Source organism: Bos indicus, chromosome 2 (assembly GCF_029378745.1).
Source record: "Bos indicus isolate NIAB-ARS_2022 breed Sahiwal x Tharparkar chromosome 2, NIAB-ARS_B.indTharparkar_mat_pri_1.0, whole genome shotgun sequence".
Classification (NCBI taxonomy): Eukaryota; Metazoa; Chordata; class Mammalia; order Artiodactyla; family Bovidae; genus Bos; species Bos indicus.
In genome coordinates, this window is record NC_091761.1 from 131,295,708 (window position 1) to 131,321,426 (window position 25,719).

The 25,719-nt window shown below is 37.9% G+C and overlaps 1 protein-coding gene across 20 annotated transcripts in view; it reads left to right on the forward strand.

Annotated features, from left to right (window-relative positions):
* The window catches only part of EIF4G3 (eukaryotic translation initiation factor 4 gamma 3), a 354,405-nt gene that overhangs the window by 63,725 nt on the left and 264,961 nt on the right, over nt 1-25,719 (forward strand). For all 20 annotated transcript variants that reach the window (XM_070777387.1, XM_070777392.1, XM_070777394.1 and 17 more), the window contains exon 2: nt 21,944-22,019. In XM_070777387.1, coding sequence (XP_070633488.1) covers nt 21,944-22,019 — 76 coding nt within the window. The remainder of the gene's footprint in view (nt 1-21,943; nt 22,020-25,719) is intronic.

Genomic DNA, 25,719 nt, shown 5'->3' on the forward strand with positions numbered 1-25,719 from the left:
CAACCATCTCGTCCTCTGTCATCCCCTTCTCCTCCTGCCTTCAATCTTTCCCAGCATCATGGTCTTTTCCAGTGAGTCAGCTCTTTGCATCAGGTGGCCAAGGTATTGGAGCTTCAGCATCAGTCTTTCCAATGAATATTCAGGATTGAGTTCCTTTAGGATGGACTGGTTTGATCTCCTTGCAGTCCAAGGGACTCTCAAGAGTCTTCTTCAACACCACAGTTCAAAAGCATGAATTCTTTGGTACTCAGACTTCTTTATGGTTCGGCTCTCACATCTATACATGATGACTGGAAAAAACATAGCTTTGACTAGATGGACCTTTGTTGGCAAAATAATGTCTCTGCTTTCTAATATCAAAATAACGTCTCTGCTTTCTAATATGCTGTCTAGGTTTGTCATAGCTTTCCTTCCAAGGAGCAAGTGTCTTTTAATTTCATGGCTGCAGTCACCATCTGCACTGATTTTGGAGCCCCCAAAAATAAAGTCTGTCATTGTTTCCATCGTTTCCCCATCTATTTGCCATGAAGTAATGGGACCAGATGCCATGACCTTCGTTTTTTGAATGTTGAGTTTTAAGTCAGCCTTTTCACTCTCCTCTTCACTTTCAACAAGAGGCTCTTGGTGCCACCTGCATATCTAAGGTTATTGATATTTCTCTTGATTCCAGCTTGTGGTTCATCTAAGCCCAGCATTTTGAATGATGTACTCTACGTATAAGTTAAATAAGCAGGGTGACAATACACAGCCTTGATGTTCTCCTTTCCCAATTTGGAACCAGTCCATTTTTCCATGTTTGGTTCTAACTGTTGCTTCTTGACCTACATAGAGGTTTCGCAGGAGGCAGGTCAGGTGGTCTGGTATTCCCATCTCTTTAAGAATTTTCCACAGTTTTTTGTTATCCACAGTCAAAGGCTTTAGTGTAGTCAATGAAGCAGAAGTAGTTTTCTTGGAATTCCCTTACTTTCTCTGTGATCCAACAAATGTTGGCAATTTGATCTCTGGTTCCTCTGCCTTTTCTAAATCCCAGCTTGAACATCTGGAAGCTCTTGGTTCATGTACTGTTGAAGCCTGGCTTGGAGAGTTTTGAGCATTGCTTTGCTAGCCTATGAAATGAATGCAGTTGTCTGGTAGTTTTTGTTGCATAGTTGTTCAGTAATGGTTCTAGTGAAAACCACTTAAGTGAGTGAGTTGCAGGCAAAGCTAACCACTTTTTTTCTTGTAACCATTTCTACTTGAAAGAATGATAAACTCTGGTTATTCAAATTTGGATATTTAGGAGATATAGTTTCAAAAATAAACCATTGTGCCTTCCTCTTTGAGGAAAACTGTTACCAGTGATAAAATTAGAGGTTTTTGGTGAAAAAATATTGGACTTATAGCTGTCACCATGAGTTTTGACAGCTTCCCAGTGTTTAATAGACTTTTCTGATGAGATCAATGATGATATTAACAGATTTGATTTTTATTTATTTTTTGAACAGATTGGACTTTTAATGTTGTACAACGAAATGTGTCAGTATCTGGAAAATCTGCACAACTTAACATGCCAGTATTTCCAGATGATCGATGCATGATGTTACAAATGCCTGATAGGTGAAAGATCCACTTAAAAAGCAAGGGGGACTTGCCTTGCTGGTTCAGTGGTTAAAAATCTGCCTTGCAGTGCAGGGCATGCAGATTCGATTTCTGGTTGGGGGACTAAGATCTCACAATGCCGGGGGGCAACTAAGCCCACCAAATAAATAAATATTTTAAAAAATCTTGAAAAGTAATCTGAATTAATTTTACTGCATTTGTGTATGAAAAGTATGGTTTTTAGATTTCAAATTGCATATAACCTGTAAAAACTACCACTAATCAAGTTTTGGTATAATAATAAAAAAGAAAAAGCACAATTATCAAGAAAGACTATTAACATACTCCTTCCCTTTTCCAGCCATACATCTGCTGTGTATGTGAGACCATCTTTTGTTCACAGACTTCAAAATAACATGTTGCAACAGACTGATGCAGAATCACATATTAAAATATTAGCTGATCTTCTGTTAAACTAGACATTAAAGTGATTTCCAAAAACGGGAAACAGTGTCACTCTTCTCCAAGAAAAAATTATATGGCTATTTTAAAGTTAAAATTTTTGGTTGTGTTTACATACAGTTAGTTTATTACCTTAAAATAGTAGATATTCAAAATTTTCTCAGTTTTATTTTCTGATATGATAAATGTACTTATATAATCCGTTTAAGCAAAAGCTCTTAAGATTCCTCACTAACTTTTAAATGTAAAAGAATTCTGAGGTCATGAAGTTTAGAAACACAAATTGTACCATATCAGCAACTAAAGCTGTCATTTCTTTGCTCTTGTTATTTTAATGAGATAATTGTTTTAAAGGGGAAATAAACTTTTTGTTGGAGCTTATTAATAATTTCTATTTCTGCTTCATTGAGTACACTAAAGCCTTTGTGTGAATCACAGCAACCTGTGGGAAATTCTTAAAGACATGGGAATATCAGACCACCTTACTTGCCTCCTGTGAAACCTGTATGCAGGTCAAGAAGCAGCAGTTAGAACTGGACATGGAACAACGAACTGGTTTCAGATCCAGAAAGGAGTATGTCAAGGCTGCGTGGTGTCACCCTGCTTATTTAACTTATGTGCAGAGTACATCATGCGAAATACTGGACTGGATGAAACACAAGCTGGAATCAAGATTGCCGGGAGAAATATCAATAACCTCGGATATGCAGATGACACCACCCTTATGGCAGAAATCGTAGAAGAATAGAGAGCCTCTTGATGAAGGTGTAAGAGGAGAGTGAAAAAGCTGGCTTAAAATTCAACATTCAAAAAGCGAAGATCATGGCATCTGGTCCCATCACTTCATGGCAAATAGATGGGGAAACAATGGAAACAGGGACTGATTTTATTTTCTTGGGCTCCAAACTCACTGCAGATGGTGACTGCAGCCACTTGCTCCTTGGAAGGAAAGCTATGATCAACCTAGACAGCATATCAAAAAGCAGAGACATTACTATGCCAACAAAAGTCTGTCTAGTCAAAGCTATGTTTTTTCCAGTAGTCATATATGGATGTGAGAGTTGGACCATAAAGAACTCTGAGAGCTAAAGAATTGGCTTTCGAACTGTGGTGTTGGAGAAGACTCTTGAGAGACCCCCTTAGACTGCAGTGACATCAAATCAGTCAATCCTAAAGGTAATCAACCCTGAATATTCATTGGAAGGACAGATGCTGAAGCTGAAACTGCAATACTTTGGCCACCTGATATGAAGAGCTGACTCATTGGAAAAGACCCTGATGCTGGGAAAGATTGAAGGCAGGTGGAGAAGGAGGCGACAGAGGATGAGATGGTTGGATGGCATCTTTAACTTAATGGAGATGAGTTTGAGTAAGCTCTGGGAGATGGTGAAGGACAGGGAAGCCTGGCATGCTGCAGTCTATGGGGTCGCAAGGAGTCAGACGCGACTGAGCAACAACATTAATTATTTAGTTTCTATAATTACTTTGTTAGCAGTTATATCAATCACCTGTGCGTTATTTAATTTTCACAAGTAGTGTAGCCAGGATTTGAATTTAACATCTTGACATCAGAGCACACATTGTTTTTCTCTTTGTCTGTGCCTTGGGGAATGTGGGATCTTAATTCCCCAACCAGGAACCTATACGCCCTGCATTGGAAGCTTGTACTCTTAACCACTGGACCACCAACAAAGTCCTCAGAGTTCGTTCTTATGACATAGAATGTTTGTCAGAATGGTCTGCTTTTCTGCTAGATTTAATGTGTATTAATACTTCTGACAGTTGTATCATAGATGATATTTACTTGTAGCATAGCCTCGTAAATACTCTTTCATTTCTTTCCTCTTTTAGGAAGATTTTTTTCCTTATTTACTTTTTCTTTTTAAAGTATAGTGTGAAAATCAAAGACATAGGGTTCAGAAACAGTTGAGTGTCTGCCATATTTTAGGGTCATCCTACTTCATCTTCATAATGGTTCTGTGTGACAGCTGTTACCATTTATGAGGAAAGTGAGGTTTGAAGAGGTGAAGTGACTTTGCTGAGTTGAGAGGTATTGAAATCAAGATTCACAGTCAGATATTAGTTTTCCTAAAAGTAGTTCAGTTTCCATTCTTAATGTGCTTCCTCCCAGGGAACGTGAGTGGGTAAGGAAAAGTGGGGGAATCTGCACTTATTTCTTTGTCCAGTTCTTTCTTTTGTTTTCTTCCTTCCTTCTCCTATTTCCTTCTCTCTGCATACTTAGAATCTTTCTTTAACTTGGATCCTCTGCATTGTCGGTGCCTCTCCTGAGTGTGATCTGTGGTGCCTGCGTCTGGGCTGGCTGGAAGAGAGGCAAGGTATTTAGGATTTAGGTGCTTTGATTTAGTATTAATATTTAGATACATTGGTTTGATGATTGAAGTAATACTGTGTTCTTTTGGGATCTGCTTGGACTGACTTAAGTGCCATATCCTTTTATCCAGTCTTCATATGAGAAAGTGATCGTTTCGGTTATTTGGACCGAGACGTATTTTGGCAGGGTAATCCCTACCCTAAAAGCCTTTATCAAGAGAAAAAGAGACGCAAACAGCATTGGATTCTAATTAGCTTTGGGACTAATTTGCTTGTGTGAATTATTCAATGAGGAAGTCTTATAAAGTCTTTTGTCTAGGTGGAGAAAGGATGTTAGCATAAGGAATAATAAGAAAGAAAAGTAGTCTCTCACAGAAGGTACCATTTATGAAATACCTACTGTAATAAGGATAACTGAAGCTAAGTGAAAGGAAGCAATGTAGGATCTCTTACTATACAAAGCCAGGAAGCATGGAATTTAATCCAGGTAATAGTTTGGAGTTGAATGGATGATAGTTTGGAGTTGAATGGATTTAGATTAGTGGAGGAAAGAAGGGAAGACATTCCAGGTTTTGGCAGTTGCAGGATCAAACAGGAAAGAGCCTAGCATTTGTTCCTTAGGAGAGGTTTTATTTTAGGGCATGGGAAATAAAAATTATATAGGACAGCACCCAAATTGTGGTGGTAATCAAATTACAGGATTTGGAGTTTAAAAAAAAAAAAACAATTGGGGAGCCCTTGACTGTCCATTGATGAACCACAGTATGGTCCACGATCGTTGATCTGATACCATTCTGTATAAACTGAAGAGGAGGCCTCTCCTCAGGAAGCCTAGGCAGCTCCTGCAGCTAGGAAGTGAAGATCTGAACTGAAGTGGTGGCCATGGCTTGTGGGAAGGGGAGACTGCGGATGGCTTCTAGGAAAATTACTGGGGCCGTGTAGAGGAAATTGAAGTATGTATAGGCTGAAACTGAGCGGCAGCAATCAGACTGCACATTAGTTAATAATTAGACTGCTGCTGCGTCACAGTAGAGGCAGAATAGATCTTCCCATTTTACTGTTTTATGTATTAATTTTTTTGATTGTGCTGCACGGTTAGCAGGATCTTAGTTCCCCAACTGAGAATTGAACCCCAAGGCCAAGGCAGTGAAAGTGTCAAGTCCTGACCACTGTACCACCAGAGAATTCCCTGACCCATTTTAACCAGTGTAATTTTTTTTCTTGAATTAAAAAAATGCTTAATACAGTAGAATTTATTAATATGTAACATATTGACTTTTGATAGAATAATTATATGCATCTTTGCAGATGTTACTCATAGGAATAGAATTGGTGTGGGGCTGTAACCATTGGAAATAGAGTAACAGGAGAGAGAATTGGGATGTTTGTATACAGTAGTATACTGGTGGTGGAGGGGTGGTGGTGGCTACATACTCAAAATCACTTTTGAAAAATAGGTCATCTTTGAAGAACATGATTGGTTTAAAGAAAAATTTTTTTAAAGACTAGTAAATTTAAACATGTGACACTGAATGTATAGTAATTACTTAGGCCTGGAATTTATGAAAGGCAGTCATCTTGGCTATGTGCATTCTATATAACATAAAATCTTTCAAGAATTTTATGTTGAAATGCCCCTGACTGTTTTAAGAAAGGAAGGAAACTTTCTGGGAATTGGATGGGTCTAGCATGAGTACCCCACTCCAGTACTCTTGCCTGGCAAATCCCATGGACGGAGGAGCCTGGTAGGCTGCAGTCCATGGGGTCGCTAAGAGTCGGACATGACTGAATGACTTCCGTTTCACTTTTCACTTTCATGCATTGGAGAAGGAAATGGCAACCCACTCCAGTGTTCTTGCCTGGAGAATCCCAGGAACGGGGGAGCCTGGTGGGCTGCCGTTTATGGGGTCGCACAGAGTCGGACACAGCAGAAGCGACTTAGCAGCAGCAGCAGCATGAGACAGGAAAAATATTACCTCTAGTTAACGCCATACCTTAGAATCACCAAATAAAATAATGGTGACTTCTTATGGGTCTAATATCCTAAGAAATTATGTTTAGAGTTGTGAAAGTTTGTAGTATTTTTTTGTCTGCCAAGACATTCCCCGCTGCCCCCCAACACTGCAGGGCCTGCTGGGATCTCAGTTCCCCAGTCAGAATGGAGCCTGTGTCCCCTACAGTGGAAGCGATGGGTGTTTTAACCACTGGATGGCCAGAGAAGTTCCTTTGTTAGGACATTTTTGTTGAGTATGAAAAGTAAATTATAATGATGTTAAAGTTTGTATTCTTCTTGTTGGTATTATTTTAGCCAAAATCTAAAGATAATCCATTTTGGGGCTTTGAGATTGAAAGTTGGTGTGTAGTTTTTATTTGTTCATTATGTATCACCTGGGGACCGGCCCTCCTGGGTGACTCTGAGTCAGGTGACAGAGTTGCAGAATGCTTTGCAGTTCTTGTTGGCTGTGTATTTGCAAGTCGGTGAATTGATTACAGATGTTTCCAGTATACTGATATTATTAAGAATGATGACTACAGGGAAAGGAGAATTATTTATTTTCTAAGTGGTGGTGGTTGGTATTTTATATTGCCATTGTTTATCAAATCTTTTTTTTTTTAGGGGAAAATAGGATTTACTCAAAAAATTTCAAGTGGATGGTAGACTTTAGATACAAGTTTTGCTAGTAAAAAGCATATTAATTTCCCCCATTAGTCAATGAGACTTGTGACTGCAAACACTAAGACATTTTCAAAATAAGAGAGTTTTTAAAATACCTGCCATGATAGCTGATGTTTGTTGAGGTTCATTGTTGGCCAGATACCATTAAGTGCCTTAAATGTTTTATTTAAGTTCTAGGGGAGATAGTTTCCATTTATTCATACTTTATTTTTTGAATGCTGAGGCGACTTGAGCAGTGTGTTGGCTAGAGCGAGCATCCCATGTGGTCTAAAACTTGATTCTCAAGACTTCCTGGAGGGCTGGCAAGTTGGTCCTGGCGTGTCAACAGTTAAGAGTGTTATGGATGCAGTGTTCATTGCACTTCCATGAATAATGAGGTGGTCCTGGGGTACTCCTGGGGTACTGAATCTGGTGGCTTTCCTCCTACCTTGGCAGGGTCCTTTGTTGATTCTTCCATTGTCTCACCCTCATGGCTGTGGTCCTTTGTGTCTTTCTCTCAGGTCTAACTACTATTTTCATGTTGATGACTTTTAAATTTCTGTATCTTTGGATCAGATTTTTAGCCTGACTTAAGAATGCATGTGTTCGATTGGTATATTTACATCTCTTGGATTTCCAATTGGCATTTCAGACCTCTTGATTTCCTTTTCACCTCCACTTCAACCTGATCCTTCTCAGGTTGCTTGAGAAGGATCCTTCTCTCCTTGCTAAATAGTACTGCTCTCTTCCTAACTGCTCAAGGTAGAACATCTGTAAACCGTTCTTGGATTATTATTTTCCTTTGTCTCTCCACTCTTACGCAGTAGCAAACCCTGTTGCTTTTACTATTTAAACTTGGCCTTCTCTCCATTTATGTCTACTATCCTACTCTCTTCTAGGCCACAGTCATCTCTTATCTAGACAACTGCTACAGTCTCCTAACTGTCTTCTTATTTCATTTTTTCATCAGTAGAATGGTCTTCAAAAAATACTGTTCAGGTTTGCCCTTCCTCTGTTTAAGCTCTGCCAGTGTCGCCTGTTGATCTTAGAGTTCATATTGTTTAACAAGCCGTGTGCGTGTGCGTGCATACGGTCCCTCAGTTATGTCTGACTCTCTGCAACCCCATGGACTGCAGCCTGCCAGGCTCCTTTGTCCAGGGGACTTTTAAGGCAAGAATACGGGAGCGGGTTGCCATTTCTTCCTCCAGGGCATCTTCCTGACCCAGGGATCAAACCTACCTCTCTTGCGTCTCCTGCATTGGCAGGCAGGTTCTTTATCAGCAGAAACACCAGGGAAGCCCTTAATAGGCCCTACTCAAGTTGAAATGATGTAGCTCCTGCTTGAGTTTCCCAACTGTGATTACCGTTCCCTGCACACTCCCTTCACTCCAGTCTCAATATCATTTTTGAAAAAATTTATTGAAGTATAGTTGATTGACAGTGTAGTGTTAATTTCTGTTGTACATCGGGGATTCAGTTATACATGTGTTTGTGTGCTCTTGTTCACTCTTTTCCATTATGGTTTAGTGCAGGATGTTGAGTATATCCTGTGCTGTGTAGTAGGATCTTGTTGTTTATCCATTCTGAGTCTGTGATAGTTTGCATTTGCTAATCCCAAACCTTTAGTCTCTTCCCCAGCTCCATCTAGTTTCATGATCTTGGAGCACAGCCCTTTTCCTCTGCTGGCCTTTACATATGATGCCCTCTTCCTGCAATGCTCTTTCCCTTGCTTTTTGTAGAATGTATAATTTGGATCTTTCAGATCCCAATTTAGATGTTATCTCTTCTAACTTATCCAGAATACTGTTACTCACTTGTCATATTCTTTTTATTGTCGTACCAGTTTCACCATTTAAATTATCTGGTTTGTTCACTGACTTTCTGTCTATTTACCCCCAGTACCTATTTTATTTACTACTTTGTAGCTACTCAGAAAATACTTGTTGAAAACGAATGATTGCGGTGACTAGCTGCTTAAAAACTAGCTTCTTGCATTTGTCCTTCTAATGCCACTTTTCAGACCATTTGTATCATATTGCTTATGATTTGGGAGCTAGAATAGGGAATTAACAGGGATTGAATGTAAAATGCCAGGCAGGCATTGTGCAGGGAGTGTATCCTGTACTGATTCATTTAATCCTCAGAGCAATTTATGAATGTTTTATTGTTACATTTTATAATTGAGGGTGCTGCTGTTCAGATATTAACTATGACTGCACAGTGTACTAAGGGCTGAAGCTAGGAATGGGACCCAAGGTTGTCTGACTGCAGGGTCTCTAAAGCACAGCGCATTAGGAAATTCTGTGGTGAGTTTGCTCTTAGGCAGGAAAGTAGGATTTTGGTCACTGAAAAAATGGGAAATGGATCTTACTTGTTCATTCTTCTTTCCTCTTCTCTTTCACCTTTTCACTACTATTAGCTAGTCCTTACAGTCACTGTTCACTCCTCCTGCTCCAGGTGAAGTGAGTGACCTTCAGTGTATCCTTGAGAATTCTTTATAATTTTCTACAGCCCTCTTAAAACAGGAAAAAAAAAAAAAAAGTAGCGTTGAAAAGAGCATTAGTGAGGTAGTGTACTATAGGGAGTGTATTTTTATAAATACAGATTTTTAAGAAATACATGCAAATATTTTTTCTTTAGAACAGTAAGTTCAGAATGAACAGCACAGTATGAGATAGTTGACTTTAATATTAATTTTTGTTACTGTTGAAAGTGGTTTAGATAGGAAAGAGAATCGAAAGGAAGTATGTCTTCCTTTTTCTTTTAATATGGGTGAATATGTTAAAATTATTTTTTCTTCTGACATTTCATTTGTTTTCCCTTTTGTTTTTATTATTATTACTGCTACTACAAATTGAGATTATGGAATAAAAGTAGTTAAGGATTCACTGTAATTGTTACAGAAATAGCCATTATAGGTGACTATTGACATATTAGAATTTGTTTTAGTTAAAAACTAATCTGAGTTTTGGAGAAGGCAGTGGCAGCCCACTCCAGTACTCTTGCCTGGAAAATCCCATGGATGGAGGAGCCTGATGGGCTGCAGTCCATGGGGTTGCACAGAGTTGGACACGACTGAAGTGACTTAGCAGCAATCTGAGTTTAAACCATATACACTCTTAAGTTTTTCAGATAATACCATTGTTTTGCTAATGATAATTTCAAGAATCTCACTAGCATCAGTCTATTAACATAGTGCTATAACTCTTCTTCCATCTTCATCATGGATGAATTTAATTAATGTTTGGAAAATTAAGGTGTGTATTATCAGATATTAGATAACTGAGCATTTATTATCTTAAATGGGTAGTCTTGTACAAAGTATTGGGGAAAGCTCTTTTATTAGATTAAATTAAGGGTAGGCAACCTATGATCCACTACCCAGCTGCCTATTTTTGTAAATGAGCTTTATGGGAACACACCAGAGCCATTCATTTTCCGTGTTACCTGTAGCTGCTTTTGCATTGCAGCAGTGTAGGTGAGCAGGCTCGTACAGATACCATGTATGCACAAATATTTACTATTTGGCTCTTAGGAAAAAGTTTGCTGGCCCATGGGTTACATTAACAACTTCTAATTTCCCATTGTAAACTTCCATATGTAGTTTTTCACCTTTGCCTCCTTATCTCCTTGTTATTTTTATTAATCACTTTTCTTCTTTATTTCTTTTGTTCATCTATTTTCTGATTGACTCTTCTGTCGTCTCTATTCTGTTACTGATACCACCCGATGATTTTTTTAAAAGATATTGTATCATTCAGGTCCAAAATTTCCACTTGGTTCTTTTTTATAGTTTGTATCAACCTGCTGCTGATTTCTGTCTCTCCCTTCACTTCAGATGGGTCTACCTTTACCTCTTGGAGCATAGTTAAAATAATTGCTCTTATGTTCTGTGCTTGGTAATTCTAGCAAGTAACATCGGAGTCTTTTCAAGATTGGCGTGTATTAATTGTCTTCTAAGAATTGGTTAGATTTGCTTGGTTCTTTGTATGTCAGATAATTTTGGATTGTGTCCTAGACACTAAATGTTAAGTTGTATAAATTCTGAATCATTTGTGGAGTATTTTTCTAGGCAGTCAACCCTGTTAGATTTGATTTCATGTTCTTGATAATTGGTTATATTTTACTGTATTTATATTTTAAATAATTTCAGATTGTATCCTGAATGTTTAAAAATTTGTGTTTTGTAGATTCTGGGTCCTTTACAATCCATGGAGAATTGAGATTAAAAGTTTTTTTTTTTTTAATAGACAGTTAACTTGGTTAGGCTCAGGGCTCAAGTTTGTTTTGTGTCTCTTTGGGGGGTGGTTTTAATCTTGATTTGTTTTCAGAGCTTTTAAAATGCTGCTTTGTATCTGTTCCATTTATGTACAACTCTGAGGGTGAGCCTGGGACTTCTGTAAGTTTATACAGAAAATTAGAGATCTCCCCCTCCAGTTTGCTTCTTTGGAATTCCGCTAATACTCTCTGACCAACAAGGGGTCTTTCTCCATTGCCTCTGGCCAAGAAGGGGTTTCTGGAGTATCATAGTGCTCTTTCTTTAATTCTGACTTGCTTAGTAATTTTCCACCAGTGATTTAAATTAAGATGAAATTCTTATCCTTGTAAAGACTACTACGGAATTTAGATGAAAAAATTGAGTGTCAGATTAGATTTCGAAATGAAATTAAATCGGAATCTGTATGATGAAATTAAATAGGTACAGATGTATTGTGTTTATATTCAAATGATTGATTACTTACAGTTATGTGCAGAATGAATCAGACATGACTTTGTGACAATTTCAGATGGAAAGAAAACACAGGTGGAGAATATTTATTACAGACAGGGTGAATGTATTAATAAGCTTAGTTTTGAAGTAAAGAAAGAAAGCTTATACAAGCCATGGTTGCGTTGGTAATAAAAAATTGTCTCCCTTCCACTTTACTCTGACAGGATTATACCACATCTGCCTCTCCACAAGTGGTTAAAAGTTGAGTGTTTTTCCTGGAATAGACAAAAAGATTTATTAATATCAGCGGTGCTCTATTAACAGAGTTTTCCTGTGGAGTAGAGTGTACTCAGTTATTAAATCTCTGCATTTGATGTTAGGTCCTCAGAGCACTAAGGACCTGCCAAGGATAATTTGATGTGTTTCTCATTGTTGATGATTCTTTATTTTGTGAAGTCATTTCTTCTGTTAAATGTGGATTTCTTTGTTATTGTTTTTCTAGTGCACACACAGACTTTGACTCATTCCAAGGTACTCTAATCTCCCCTTTGGTGTATTGACAAGCAGTATTGGTCCACTGGTTTAAGTAAGTGTGCTGTGGCTTGGGTTTGTTCAGTGTGGATAGAGAAGGATCTTTCCCAGCTGTTACTGAAGAGAAAAGTTTGTCGGGAGTTGTGTCAAGAAGCTGGCTGAGCAGATTTCCATATTGCATGGTTATTTGGCAGGGTTCAGAATAGTATAAGATCCTGCCATTGAAAGAAATTCAGTTCATTGCACAAAATCAGCTACCCATTTTTCTGTGGGGGTACCTGCTTTATTTATTTATTTTTTTAAGTCACTCAGTCGTGTCTGACTCTTTGCGACCCCATGGACTGTAGCCTACCAGGCTCCTCTGTCCATGGAATTCTCCAGGCCAGAATACTCACGTAGGTAGCCAGTTCTTTTATCCAGGGGATCTTCCCAACCCAGGGATTGAACCCCCAGGTCTTCCGCACTGCAGGTGGATTCTTAACCATCTGAGCCACCAGGGAAGCCCAAAAAGTGAAAGTGAAAGTCGCTCAGTTGTGTCCGACTCTTTGTGACCCCATGGACTATAGAGTCCATGGAATTCTCCAGGCCAGAATACTGGAGTGGGTAGCCTTTCCCTTCTCCAGTGGATCTTCCCAACCCAGGGATCCCAATTCAGGTCTCCCGCATTGCAGGTAGATTGTTGACCAGCTGAGCACCAGGGAAGTCTGTTTATTATTATTACTGTTGCATTAAGTTTCTCTTTGCTATGTAGATTTTTAGGATGGGCCATACTTCTTTTAAGTCTAGTGGACTAAGGAATTCCCTGGCGGTCCAGTGGTTAGGACTTGGAGTTTTCACTACTGGGGCAGCGTTCAATCCCTGGTTGGAACTAAGATCCCATAAGCTGTGTTGCATGGCCAAAAAAAAAAAAAAATCACTATGTTAAAAAAAAAATGTCTAATGGACTAGATGATGATGATGAAGCATTTTGAGTTCATGACTCTACTGCAGTATTCTAGTGTCTGTGAATAGAATGGTAGACAAAACAAAGTGCTTGCCCCATCATGGAGTTTTAATATTTTAAATACTTGTTCAAGAATTAAATAACAACTTTATTGAGATACTCACATACAATAAAATTCACCCATTTAAAATGTACAGTTTCTTGACTTTTGGTATATTTACAGACTAGTTTCACTATCACCATGGCCTTATAACCTAATTTTAGATTACTTCCAAAAGAAACTTAGGTACTTCAGCAGGCGTCCCTCCTTCCCCATTCCATCAGCCCTCTCCAGCCTAAGCATCCACTAGTCGCTTTCTTTTATACTTTTTGACTACTTAGCGTTTTGTATACTTTTTTTCACTTGGGGTTCATCCATGTTGTAGTATATATCAGGATTTTCCTTTCTTTTAATTGCCAAATAAAATTCATTGTATGAATACACCTCAGTTTTGTCCATCCATCAATTGATGGAAACATTGTTTCTACTTTCTGGCTATTGTAAATACTGCTGATTTTCCTATGCTATCATAGGAAAATTGTAAATAGGCTATTGTAAATACTGCTGATTTCCTATGCTATCCTATCAGTTCCTATGCTGATAGGAACGTTCATGTATTAGTTTTGTGTGCACACATTTTTATTTCTCTTACATATGTATCTAGGAGCAAAATTGCTGAGTCATTTAGTGACTCTATTGCTTAACCTCTGGAGAAACTCATATAGTTTTATGAATTCTGACAAATGCAGAGTTCTGCAGCCCCGCCATACTGAAAATGAAAACATTCATCACCCAGTGACATTCCTTCAGTGCCTTCTTTTTTTTTTTTAATTTTGTTAAAGAATAGTTGATTTACAGTGTTGTATTAGTTTCTGCTATACAGCAAAGTGATTCAGTCATAGATATTCTTTCCATTTTCGTTTATTGTAGATATTGACTCTGGTTCCCTGTGCTATGCAGTAGGACCTTTTAGTCCATTCTATATATTATAGTTTGCATCTGCTAGTCTCAGATTCCCAGTCCATGCCTCACCTCTGCCCCTGGCAACCATGTCTCTCCTCTCTCTCTGTGAATCTATTTCTGTTTTGTAGGTAAGTTCATTTATGTAGTATTTTGGATTCCACATAAAGTAATACAATGTATGTATTTCTCTTTCTGACTTACTTCACTTGATATAATAATCTCTAGTTGCATCCATGTTGCTGCAGTGGCATTATTTTGGTTTTTTTTTTTTTATGACTGAATAGTTTTCCTGTGTGTTGTGTGTGTGTGTGTGTATACACATACCATATGTTTATCCAGTTCATCTGTAAATGGACATTTAGTTTACTTATGTGTCTTGGCTATTGTAAATAGTGCTGCTGTGAACATAGGTTTGCATATTTTTTTGTCTGAATGCATGCCCAAAAGTGCAATTGCTGGATCATATAGTGTTATCTCTTTTAAGATAAACTCTTCCCTAGACCCTAGTAGCCTCTATAGATTTGCTTTTGCCAGAGTGTTTGTAAATGGATGCATAGCCATTTTGAGTCTAGCTTCTTTCACTTAATTAGCATTTGAGATTCATTCCTGTTGTTACATCAGTAATTGTTTCCTTTTTGGAACCCTTCAACAGGTGGGAAGGGCTTCCCTGAGAGCTCAGTTGGTAAAGAATCCACTTGTAGTGCAGGAGACCCCAGTTTGATTCATGGGTTGGGAAGATCATCTGGAGAAGGGATAGGCTACCCACTCCAGTATTCTTGGGGCTCATCTGGTAAAGAATCTGCCGGCAATGTGGGAGACCTGGGTTCGATCCCTGGGTTAGAAGATCCCCTGGAGAAGGGAAAGGCTATCCACTCCAGGCTAGCACTCCAGTATTGCTATCCATGGCCTAGAGAATGCCATGGATGTCCATGGGGTCTCCAAGAGTTGGACACGACTGAGTGACTTTCACTTTCAACAGGTGGGAATGTAAGTTGGTCTGCTGCTGCTGCTGCTAAGTCACTTCAGTCGTGTCCAACTCTGTGCGACCCCATAGATGGCAGCCCACCAGGCTCCCCCATCCCTGGGATCCTCCAGGCAAGAACATTGGAGCTGGTTGCCATTTCCTTCTCCAATGCATGAAAGTGAAAAGTGAAAGTGAAGTCGCTCAGTCGTGTCCGACTCTTAGCGACCTCATGGACTGCAGCCCACCAGGCTCCTCTGTCCATGGGATTTTATAGAGGTTCTTCAAAAAACTAAAAACAGAATTACCAAATATTAACAGCCATTTTTGGGGGGCAGTATTGGTCTTTTTTTGTATATATAAAAAATGAACAAAAACCCTAAGTAGAGTATGTTTCTGGGTAAATTTAAATGTGACTGTCAGGAAATCAATTTGTCATATGTGGTGAGTTGTGTTCTGAGGTAGAAAACCAGAGTCAGAACAAGGTTATTTCTGGCTAAGCACTTGGAGACTAACGTTTCTGTATTTGTTTTTTAAAAAAACGCAATGTAATGGTTCCGGTTGTTAATATTAAAATGATGATTTCCATCGGTGTTTAAATCTAAAACACAATGGGAAAGAAGATATATAGGCTTGCAATCTAAAATCAAAACAGCTTAGGGAAACTAATTTTTTTCTGAAATTGGCAAAAACTCTGGATAGAAAAACAGGAAATTGAATATTCATATATTTTGTAGTAGAGGTGTTAATGTATTTGATTAAAAAGTGCTGCCTAAGACCTTGCTGAAGATGTTATATACTATAAGGAATAGCTTGCCACTGCATTGACTCTCTAACAATGGAAAAATTCTGAGTTACAATAAGGGATTTTGAACCTGAATTATTAATAATAGCTTAACAGTAAACTGAATTGAAAAAAAATATTGAAATTGCTAGTTTTATTTCAGTGCACTTTTATTGGCAAAATAGAAACAGCTTTGAAGCAAAATTTGTATTAAAACATTGGTTGTTCAGTCGCTCAGTTGTGTCCAACTCTTTGCCATCCCATGGACTGAAGCATGCCAGGCCTCCCTGTCTTTCTCCATCTCCCAGAGCTTGCTCAAGCTCTTGTCCATTGAGTCGGTGATGCCATCCAACCATCTCATCCTCTGTCGTCCCCTTCTCCCCCTGCCTTATCTTTGCCAGCATCAGGGTCTTTTCTAATGAGTCAGCTCTTCACATCAGGTGGCCAAAGTATTGGAGTTTCAGCTTCAGCATCAGTCCTTCCAATGAATATTCAGGACTGATTTCCTTTAGGATGGACTGGTTTGATCTCCTTGCAGTCCAAGAGACTCTCAAGAATATTCTCCAACACCACAGTTCAAAAGCATCAGTTCTTCAGCACTCAGCCTTGGTATCTTTTTTTTTTTTAATCATATTCTGTCATAGATTCCTCAGTTAAAGTAGGAGTAGATACGTCCATATTGTTTAGGTTTGAGAATACACTTTCTGTTTTGCTTTTGTCCATACCACAATTACTAAAGTTGTGGCCTTAGATTTCTGTAGTTGCCAGTTTGGATCATTCAAGGTGTTCTTTTTGGGATATTTTGCATGTTTGGTGCCTGTACTTGAGAATGTCAAATTCTAATTCATTTTTATCTATTTTTATCTTTTCTTATAGCATAGTTTACCCACTCCAGTGTTCTTGCCTGGAGAATCCCAGTGACGAGGGAGCCTGGTGGGCTGCCATCTCTGGGGTCGCACAGAGTCGGCCATGACTGAAGTGACTTGGCAGCAGTAGCAGCAGCATGGCATAGTTTCATGCTTGGGTTTGAGATGCTCTGTCTTTGATGCTGTTTAGGTAAATAGAAATCATCTGAGGATGCTTTACTGCTGTCAGCTGAAGGCTTCATTCTGGAATTTGCTTCTCTTACTTTCCTACTGTCTGTAGTAGTACAGCTCTCACCCTTATCTTTTATGACGATTTTCCCAGCATGTTGCTACTGCTGCTAAGTCACTTCAGTCGTGTCCGACTCTTAGCGACCCCATAGACGGCAGCCCACCAGGCTCCCCGGTCCCTGGGATTCTCCAGGCAAGAACACTGGAGTGGGGTGCCATTGCCTTCTCCATGCAACCATTACCATAGTCAATTTTAGAACATTTAATCACCTTGGAAAGAAACTTATACCTCTTGACTACCTCAGTTCATATGTCAATTCATATCTCTCCATTCCTCCTAGTCCCAAGCAATCGCTAGTCTTTCTGTCTTTATAGCTTATTCTGAACATTTCATAAAAATTACATAAGAGGTAGTATGTTGTGATTGACTTCCTTCACTTAGCTGTTTGCAAGGTTCATCCGTGTTGTAACACGTACAGTTAGTACAGTTGCCCCTGGAATAACATGGATTTGAAGTCCCTGGGTCTGTTGTTTGTGAACTTTTTCCAATAAAGAGCAGACTACTACCCAGTCCTTGGCTGACTGGATCAGAGAATGTGGGCCTGGGGACGTGGGGGCCAGCTGGGAGGTTATAAGTGGGCCTTGCCTGTGCTGCTAGGTCGACGTCTGTGACCCTCACATTGTTCAGGAGTCAGTCGTATTCCATTTCTTTTTATTGCTAAATTGAATTCCACTATATACTGCATTTTGTGTAGACTCTATTCATCAGCTGATTTGTTTCCACCTTTGGCTATTATAAATAATACTGCATATATGTATATAATTATTTATGCACAAGTTTTTCCAGGACATACTATACTGTGTATATTCTGCTCACTTGAGTGAAGTTGGTGGGTCATAGTGCAACTTAATGTTTACACTTCTGAGGAAATGTCAGGTGGTTTTTCACGGTGGCTGTATTATTTCCTATTATCACCAGCAGTATATAAGGGCTCGGGTTTCTGCGTACTCTGGCCCACACTGGCCACACTTTTCACTGTAGCCTTCCCAGTGGGTATGAAGTGGTGTTTCATCATGGTTTTGATTTGCATTTCCCTGGTGACACTGAGCATCTGTTCATGTAGTTTTTAGCTATTTGTATATTTTCTTTGAAGAAATGTCTGTTCAGATCTTTTGCCCGTTTAAAAAGTTGGGTTGTGTTTTAGTTGTTGAGTTGTAAGAATTCTTTATACTTTCTGGATAAAAGTCTCTCATCACACATATTCTTGCTTGCAAATGTTTTTCCGATTCTGTGGGTTGTCATTTCACTTTCTTGATGGTATCTTTTGAAGTATGAAAGTTTTATTTCTGTTGAAGTACAATTTATCTGGTTTTTTTTTTTTGGTTGCTGTTCTTTTGGTGTCTGTCATACCTATGCAATTCATTGCCACATATGTGGTCATGTAGATTTATTCCCTTATTTACCTTTAAAAGGTTTATACTTCCTAGTTCTACATTTAGGTTTTTGATCCACACTGGAGTTAAGTTTTGTGTATGTTGTGAGGTGAGCATCCAGTTATTTATTTGTTTATTTTTTGCCTTTGTCTATCTAGTTGTCCCAGGAGGAGATGGTTAATCAGTTTCTATATGTGACAGATCTGAAAAACTCAAAAAGAATTTTGTACATTCTTGAATTATTTTTTAAAACATTCTGAACGAATCTGGATCATTTTCTGTATCATAAACAGTGACACAGGATTTTTTTTTAGAATTAAAAATTATGTAGACTGTGTTTATTCACTTTAGTGCATTTACTTTTTAAAGCTAGGTTTAGTTTTCTTTTGTTAGGGTTGTTTTCAAAATATGCTGGTTTGTTTAAATTGTATTTCTTTAATTTTTGAAAGACATATACCTGATGGGTCAGAACTAATATTAAAGGGAAATTTCCAAAGCCATCTGTATTTGAAACAATGTTTGTTTTGAGAAATCGTGTGTGGTATCTTGTGAAATACAGTATAGTTCAGAAATTTTGCCCTTATTCTTGTATGTTATAGAAGTTATCCTTTTCATTATCAAAAGTAGGTAGAAATGAGAAAGTAAAGAAAGCATAGATCAACTAACGTAACTATTTTGCCTTAAAGGTTAAATAAGAATGCAGAAAAGATCTTTTCGTTTATTTGTATCTGTTGAAATTAGTTGCCTGTGTCTTCTCTAAAGCAGTGTTTGTGCAAAGGAATTTGTACCCTTGCTTTCTTTTGCAATGAGACAGTGTTAACTTGAGGCTGTTACTTTAAGAATATTGCTTATGCTGCGCATCAGGATAGCAGCTTTTCTTATAGTGTTGTGGGGCAGAGTTTAGGAACATTCACCTGGGAATTGTAAATGGACTGTTCATATTTCAGCAAACTGCAGGAGTATTTCTATTGACTTTCACTGCTTGTTTCAGCCACTTGTTTTCTGATTTGTCAAAATCTGCCTTTTGAGGAGGTTCTGACTTTTGAGTCAAACCCGGTTTCAGGTATGATTGCCGTAGATTTAGAAGCTCATCCTGGTGGAGTTCATCATTCTTGAAATGTTAGTAAACATTTGTGTTAAAAATAATTATAGTTCCCCCTCCTTCCTTCATGGTACAGTAGGAAATGTTCAGATCATTATGTAATCTCATAGATCCTTGGATTTCCCTGATGAAATTTGGTCTCTGAGAATTTTTTATCTACCTTATTGACATTTAGTGTGGAGAGTTATGTAGTGAGTACTATAATAATCAATTTAAATTCTATCGTGTTTTAATGCTCTTTAAGCTTCAAGTTTTGTTTCTGAAATTGATCTTGTTAATTTTTTATTAGAAAGAAAATGGGGAATTAGAACTTTTTTTGCATTTGTATTTCTGCTTAAGTCTTATTAATTCAGCTATTGCATATCAGCTGTCCAATCTTGCTAATGATTATACTTTTATTTCCTAATGACATAATATAAATCGTAGCAGTTTGAATCACAGAAATGTCAAGTGGTTGTACTATTATTTCAACCACGAGATTTGAAAAATGAAAACAGTGTGTTCTGGAGCATTGCTCATTCGTGTTACACACTGCTCGTTGTTTGAATTAGAATTTAAATAGGACTGTGAGGAGCTGTTTGCTTGTTATATTGAGCTGAAAGGCAGGTAAGCATTCAATGATTTATGCTGGAGATATGGAGCTTGATGGGAACTGGTAGTAAACTTTAATATTAAGTTTATTCTGTTGGTAGTTTTCAGAGGGAAATAAATGAAGTGAGTACTCTTTGTGACCAAGGGAAAAGAATGTTTGTTACTGGAACGTTGACCAAATATATGATTGTCTCTTTAGAAGTCTGGTAATTACAGTAATATTGTTAGCCAATGAAGTGACTAATAGAAATCCTGAGCCTTAACCTTTCCTTGTAAGATGAAAAGGTATGGTTCAGCCCTTGGGGCCTACTACTGATAGCTCACTTGGAACTTATTCCCACATAGTGACAGTTGACCCTAGCTTGAAAAAATAGTAGTTGGCTTTGCAGAAGAAAGAAAGGTTTTATGTTTTCTACCATTCATGTGACCACAATGCAGAACCATAATTCAAAGTAAGTTTTATTTCAGCTAGGAATAGTCTTCATTCTGAAAGAATTGACAAGCTAATAGTAAGGACTTATGCTCTGAAACTTGTTACGCTTATGTTTTCTACATCGTAAATATGTATATAGTTTCTTTGGATGAAGCAGTTCCTTTATGAATGGTTTACCTTTGTTATTTCTCAGTGCAGCATTTTAAATCAGTTCTTTGTGTGTAGGGGAGGGCCCTTGGCATGGTATCCAGCTGTTGTCTGAGGTTGCTAAATTTAAAGAACTATCTAAAAACTGGTAACAATGTTATTAATATTGAATGACTAAAGCATTGGGTTTTTTTGTTTGGTTTTCCCTCTCTCACCTCAGTAAACTGTTGCAACTTAGATATAAAGAATTTTATTTCTAATGATTCTTTTAGGCCTCGGCAACTTGTAGCCATTCTTACACAGTTATATTTGCAGCTGTCACTTTGTCTTCCTGTTTCACTGAATTAAAAAGGAACATGATGTGAGAATTAATTTGTTGAAGAAAGGATACTGTCTCATTTTGAGTTTATTACATTTGTAGTCTTTTAAAATACATTTAAATTATAAAAATAACTTATTTTTATTGTAGAAAAGGCACATAATACAGTTTTGTAATCCTGTCATCCAGAGATAATTGCTGTTACTCTTTTGGTGCCACTCTTTTGGTTGTCATTCTTAAAGAGGTGAAATATCACCTTACCAGATAGAACTTAAATCTTTCGGTTTTGAAGCTGAATAAAATGACACTCTTTTGAAGAATATCCTGACAACATGTTGAAATATTTTAAACTAAATTGTGGTGGAGAGCCTATTTTTTAAAAAATGAAGAGTTGATGGGTAGAGATGGGAAAAGTAGTAGCTAAAATAGAAACATAAGGAAACAGTTGTATATGCCATTCCTGTGTAGTTGGAACAGACTTGGTCTTTGTCAGTAATTTCCACGTTGATGAATTAGTCTTATCTTCCTGAATATCCTGCTTATACTTCCTTAGTCTTTTTCTCTAAGAAGTAAAGGTGGTACAGTCTCATCGTGGGCCTAAAGTTAGGAGGCTTGTAAGATTTTTATTTGTTTTGAGTTTCCATGGAATGGTTATCATGGGAATCCCTTTTGGAGAGATTGATCTAATCACACTAGGAAATTTGAAATACTTTGTTTTCCAGTTTCTCTGGAGAAGTAAGTAAGTGGATACCCCCACTAATTGGATGACAAAGCTTGGGTCGGTGACAGGATTTTATGATCGTAATTTGCTCTTACTGCTCAGTTCGTTTTTGAGTTCTCTGATCCTTAACTCGCTCTCCTAGAATTCCTAGAGGACCTGTGCAGCAGCCACTCGAGGACCGAATCTTTACTCCTGCTGTCTCGGCAGTGTACAGCACGGTGAGTACCTACCTCAGGGTTGTTTGTCAGATGCTGTGTGCTTTGCACATGAACCTTTGCTCTGATAAACAGTGTTAGATTGGTACATGATATGCATTTGACTAAAACGTTCAATAAAATCTCAAATAGAATTAGATGTATATAATGTGATGTGAATAGATCTTTCCCCCTGTTATCTTACTGTGAGAAGTAGGTATTGAAAGAAACATTCTGTTAAGGTAGATTGACTCATGCATCTGTGTTTGATCTCCTCCCTTTTCTGCCTTCCATAAATATTGTGGTTCTTCTAGGATACTGAGTTTTAATTTTTTTTTTTTTTTTTACTATTTTCCTTTCAATTTTAATAAATTTTACTTTTTTGCTTTAAATTTTTAATCTTTTTTCAATCTTTGCATGTAAAAATGCAGAAAGTTTAGAAAAGAGTGGTTTTAATGGGAAGGAATTTAAATATTTATGTTAAATGATTTAAATTCATACATGACTGGAAATTTGAAAGAGAATGAATATAGTAAAATTAGAAGTGGATTTCAGGAATCTTACAGTAAGTCTAGGGAATTTAGGGTAGAATTGTGGAGTTTTTTTATTTTTTGTCTGTGCTGCACTGCTTGTGGGTTTTAGTTTCCTGACCAGGGATTGAACCCAAGCCCTCAGCAGTGAATATGTGGAGTCTGAACCACTGGACAGCCAGGGAATTCCCAGACATATCTTTTTAATGTTTTATTTCATCAAACCATTTATTTCTAGGATAGGGTGCTTTAAAGAAACTCATAATGTAGTGAGAGAATAAAGAATTGTAATCCAACTGATACAATAAAGCAATAATTCTTAACCTGTTTGGTTATAAATTACTTTTAGAATCTGAAAATGGTCGCAGTGCATTCTCCTAAGAAAAGAGCATATACCCAATGTTTGGAAATAATTTCAGAACTTTACGGATGTTCGTCAGACCATTCATAAGACTCTGGTTAAGAACCTTAGTTAGAGATATCAGTTCACTTCAGTCGCTCAGTTGTGTCCGACTGTTTACAACCCCATGTAGCACACCAGGCTTCCCTGTCCATCACCAACTCCTGGAGCTTGCTCAAACTCATGTCCATCAAGTTGGTGATGCCGTCTAACCATCTCATCCTGTGTCTTCCCCTTCTCCTCCTGCCTTCAATCCTTCCCAGCATCAGAGTCTTTTCCAGTGAGTCAGTTCTTCACATCAGGTGGCCAAAGTTAGAGATATGAACATGCTATTATATGCTTCGTTGAGGAAGAGGCAGTAAGGTGGAAGATACAGGACTTTTCTAGACAGAAAAGGGAAGAAAAGGCCTTCTAGGAAGTTAGGAATTAGAGGCATGGTTAGTGGAATGCTAAGTAGTCAGTCATGTGTGGGATGTGTGTTAGGTTTTGTAGCAGAAGTAGAGATGAAGAAAGTGGGTTTTGAAGGTTTTAAGGTCATTCTAAAGAGATAGACCTTTGTTATGTGGGTAATGAGTAAGGTAACTATTTTTTTGGTTTGCTCAAAACGAGTCTCAGTTTACACTTGTATGAATCAGCTGAACCACCTGTTAATTATTTTTTGAATCCTCTACAACTCCTAAAATGGACTCAGTTTGGATGATGAACTGTCTGCTCACTCTACTAATTGGGAACCTTCAACTTACATTAAAAAATAATCTTTAATTTTTTTTCTGACACAGCTTCCTGCAGGCCAGAGTTTGTTTGTTTGTAGTCCTGAGCTTAGGGAGTCTCCCTGGCGATCCATGGTTGAGACCACACGCTTCCATCATAGGGAGCATGAGCTCTGCCCCTGGCTGGGGAGCTAAAATCCCAGGTGCTCCACAGTGTGGCCAAAAAAAAAGTTCTGAGGTTAAAGGCTGTAGAATTTTATCAGGCATAACTCTTTAACATATAATTTTTTCTAATTTTGAAAGGATACCTTCAACGTTAACTTATTTAGGAAAAATAAGAAAATGAAAATTTCTAGTGATCTTGACTGACTTTCTAGAGGCATCTACTCTAACCAGTTTTTGGTATATTTTTTTCTTTTTCTCTGTCTTAGGCTTTATATAAGGTATTTTATTCTCATTTGTCACTTTATGTTGTAAGGTTAGCTTTTCCTATGCTGTTTGAAACATGTCTTAAATAATAAATGGTTGTATGTTGTTTTGTTTTAAGAATTTAACATTCAATCAAGGTTTGACAGATTAATTTTTAAGCTTTTAATGTGTGTCAGACACTGTTGTAGGTATTGGGAATATATAGTGAGCAAAGTAAACCTGCAGTTCTTATGGAGCCTATTTTTTTGTGAGATAGAAAAATAGTTAAGTGTATGCATCTGTGTATGTGTGTGAGATATCCTATTGGGTGGTTATAAATGCCTTGAGGCAAACGAGGCAAGCTAAAGGGATAGGGAATAGCTGGACATCCTACTTTAGTTAGGCCTCCCAGGGAACTTTTATCTGAAAACCATGGCATTTAAGTAGAAGCTTAAGAAATGAAGGTGTGCAATTGCAGATTTTAGGAAAAGTGCATTTCTGGTAGAAGAAACAGCAGTGCAAAGGTCCAGAGATGGCCTCTGGGGCATCAGACTATTTTAGGGTACAGACCAGGGCAGAGACTTTGGATTTTAATGTAGATACGATAGAAAGCCATTGGAACTTTAGGAGCTGACTTTTTATTTTTAAAGGTCACTTTGGCTTCTATATAGAGGGTAGACTGATGAGGCTAGGTGGCTGTGGCTGTGAGGGGGAAGCATGAAGATCACTTAAGAGGTTAATTGTAATACAGGCAAATAATGGTGGCTTGCTGTAAGTCAGTGGCAGTGAAAGAGATGAGTAGTGGAGCTGGCTATATATTTTGAAAGTAGAGTCAGGATGTGATGAGAGCTTGGATGTGGGACGTGAGAGAAAGAAGAGTAAAGGAGGATGTCAGAAATCAGCACTTGAGCAGCTGAGTAGATGAGCATGATACTAGTTACAGAAATGAACGTTGGGTGAGAAATAGGGTCTTTGTTGAGAAAATGAATACGTGTGAACATTATTTATGTGAGGAGTTAATAAGCACTAGGTTGTTTCCAGTTTTTCCTATCGTGAGTAATTTATTGAATTTTAACCCTTTTCTGGATTTGGGATTACTGTTACAGAATAACTTTCTAGAAATGCAGTTACTGCGTTAAAGTGTAGACATGGTACGTAAATGAGGACACGTGACTTTGTAAACTTAGCCTTTAGAGAGGAGATAATCAAAATCCTGTGACACAGTCACACTGTTACACAGTTGACATGAATTGCTTTGCATTAAAGTTTTTGAATTTATTTTTGAGTTAGATCAGATTTGACATCTGGTATTAAAAGCTACTGTCATATATGTGGTCCTTCAGTTAATTTAAAAAGTTGGTATGTCAGTTATATGAAATGCATATTCTCAAAGGACAAAGGGTTTTAGGGAGTACAAAGCTACCTTGAAATATGATGTCTGCTTTTTGATCAGTTTTTCCATTTTTAGTAATTCAGATCACTTCCTCACTCTTACAGTGCTGTGCACATTAACAGTGAGTGGGCGGGTAGTTGACCAGCTGCGTAGTCTCCGCTTTTCTCCACCCCAAGATTATGTATTGGTCTTTAGTCCTCTATTGTCTTGGTCCATTAGGATCATTTCTGTGTCATAAAATAAAGCTAACCTTCAATTCACCTCCTCCTGGCTCAGCATATGG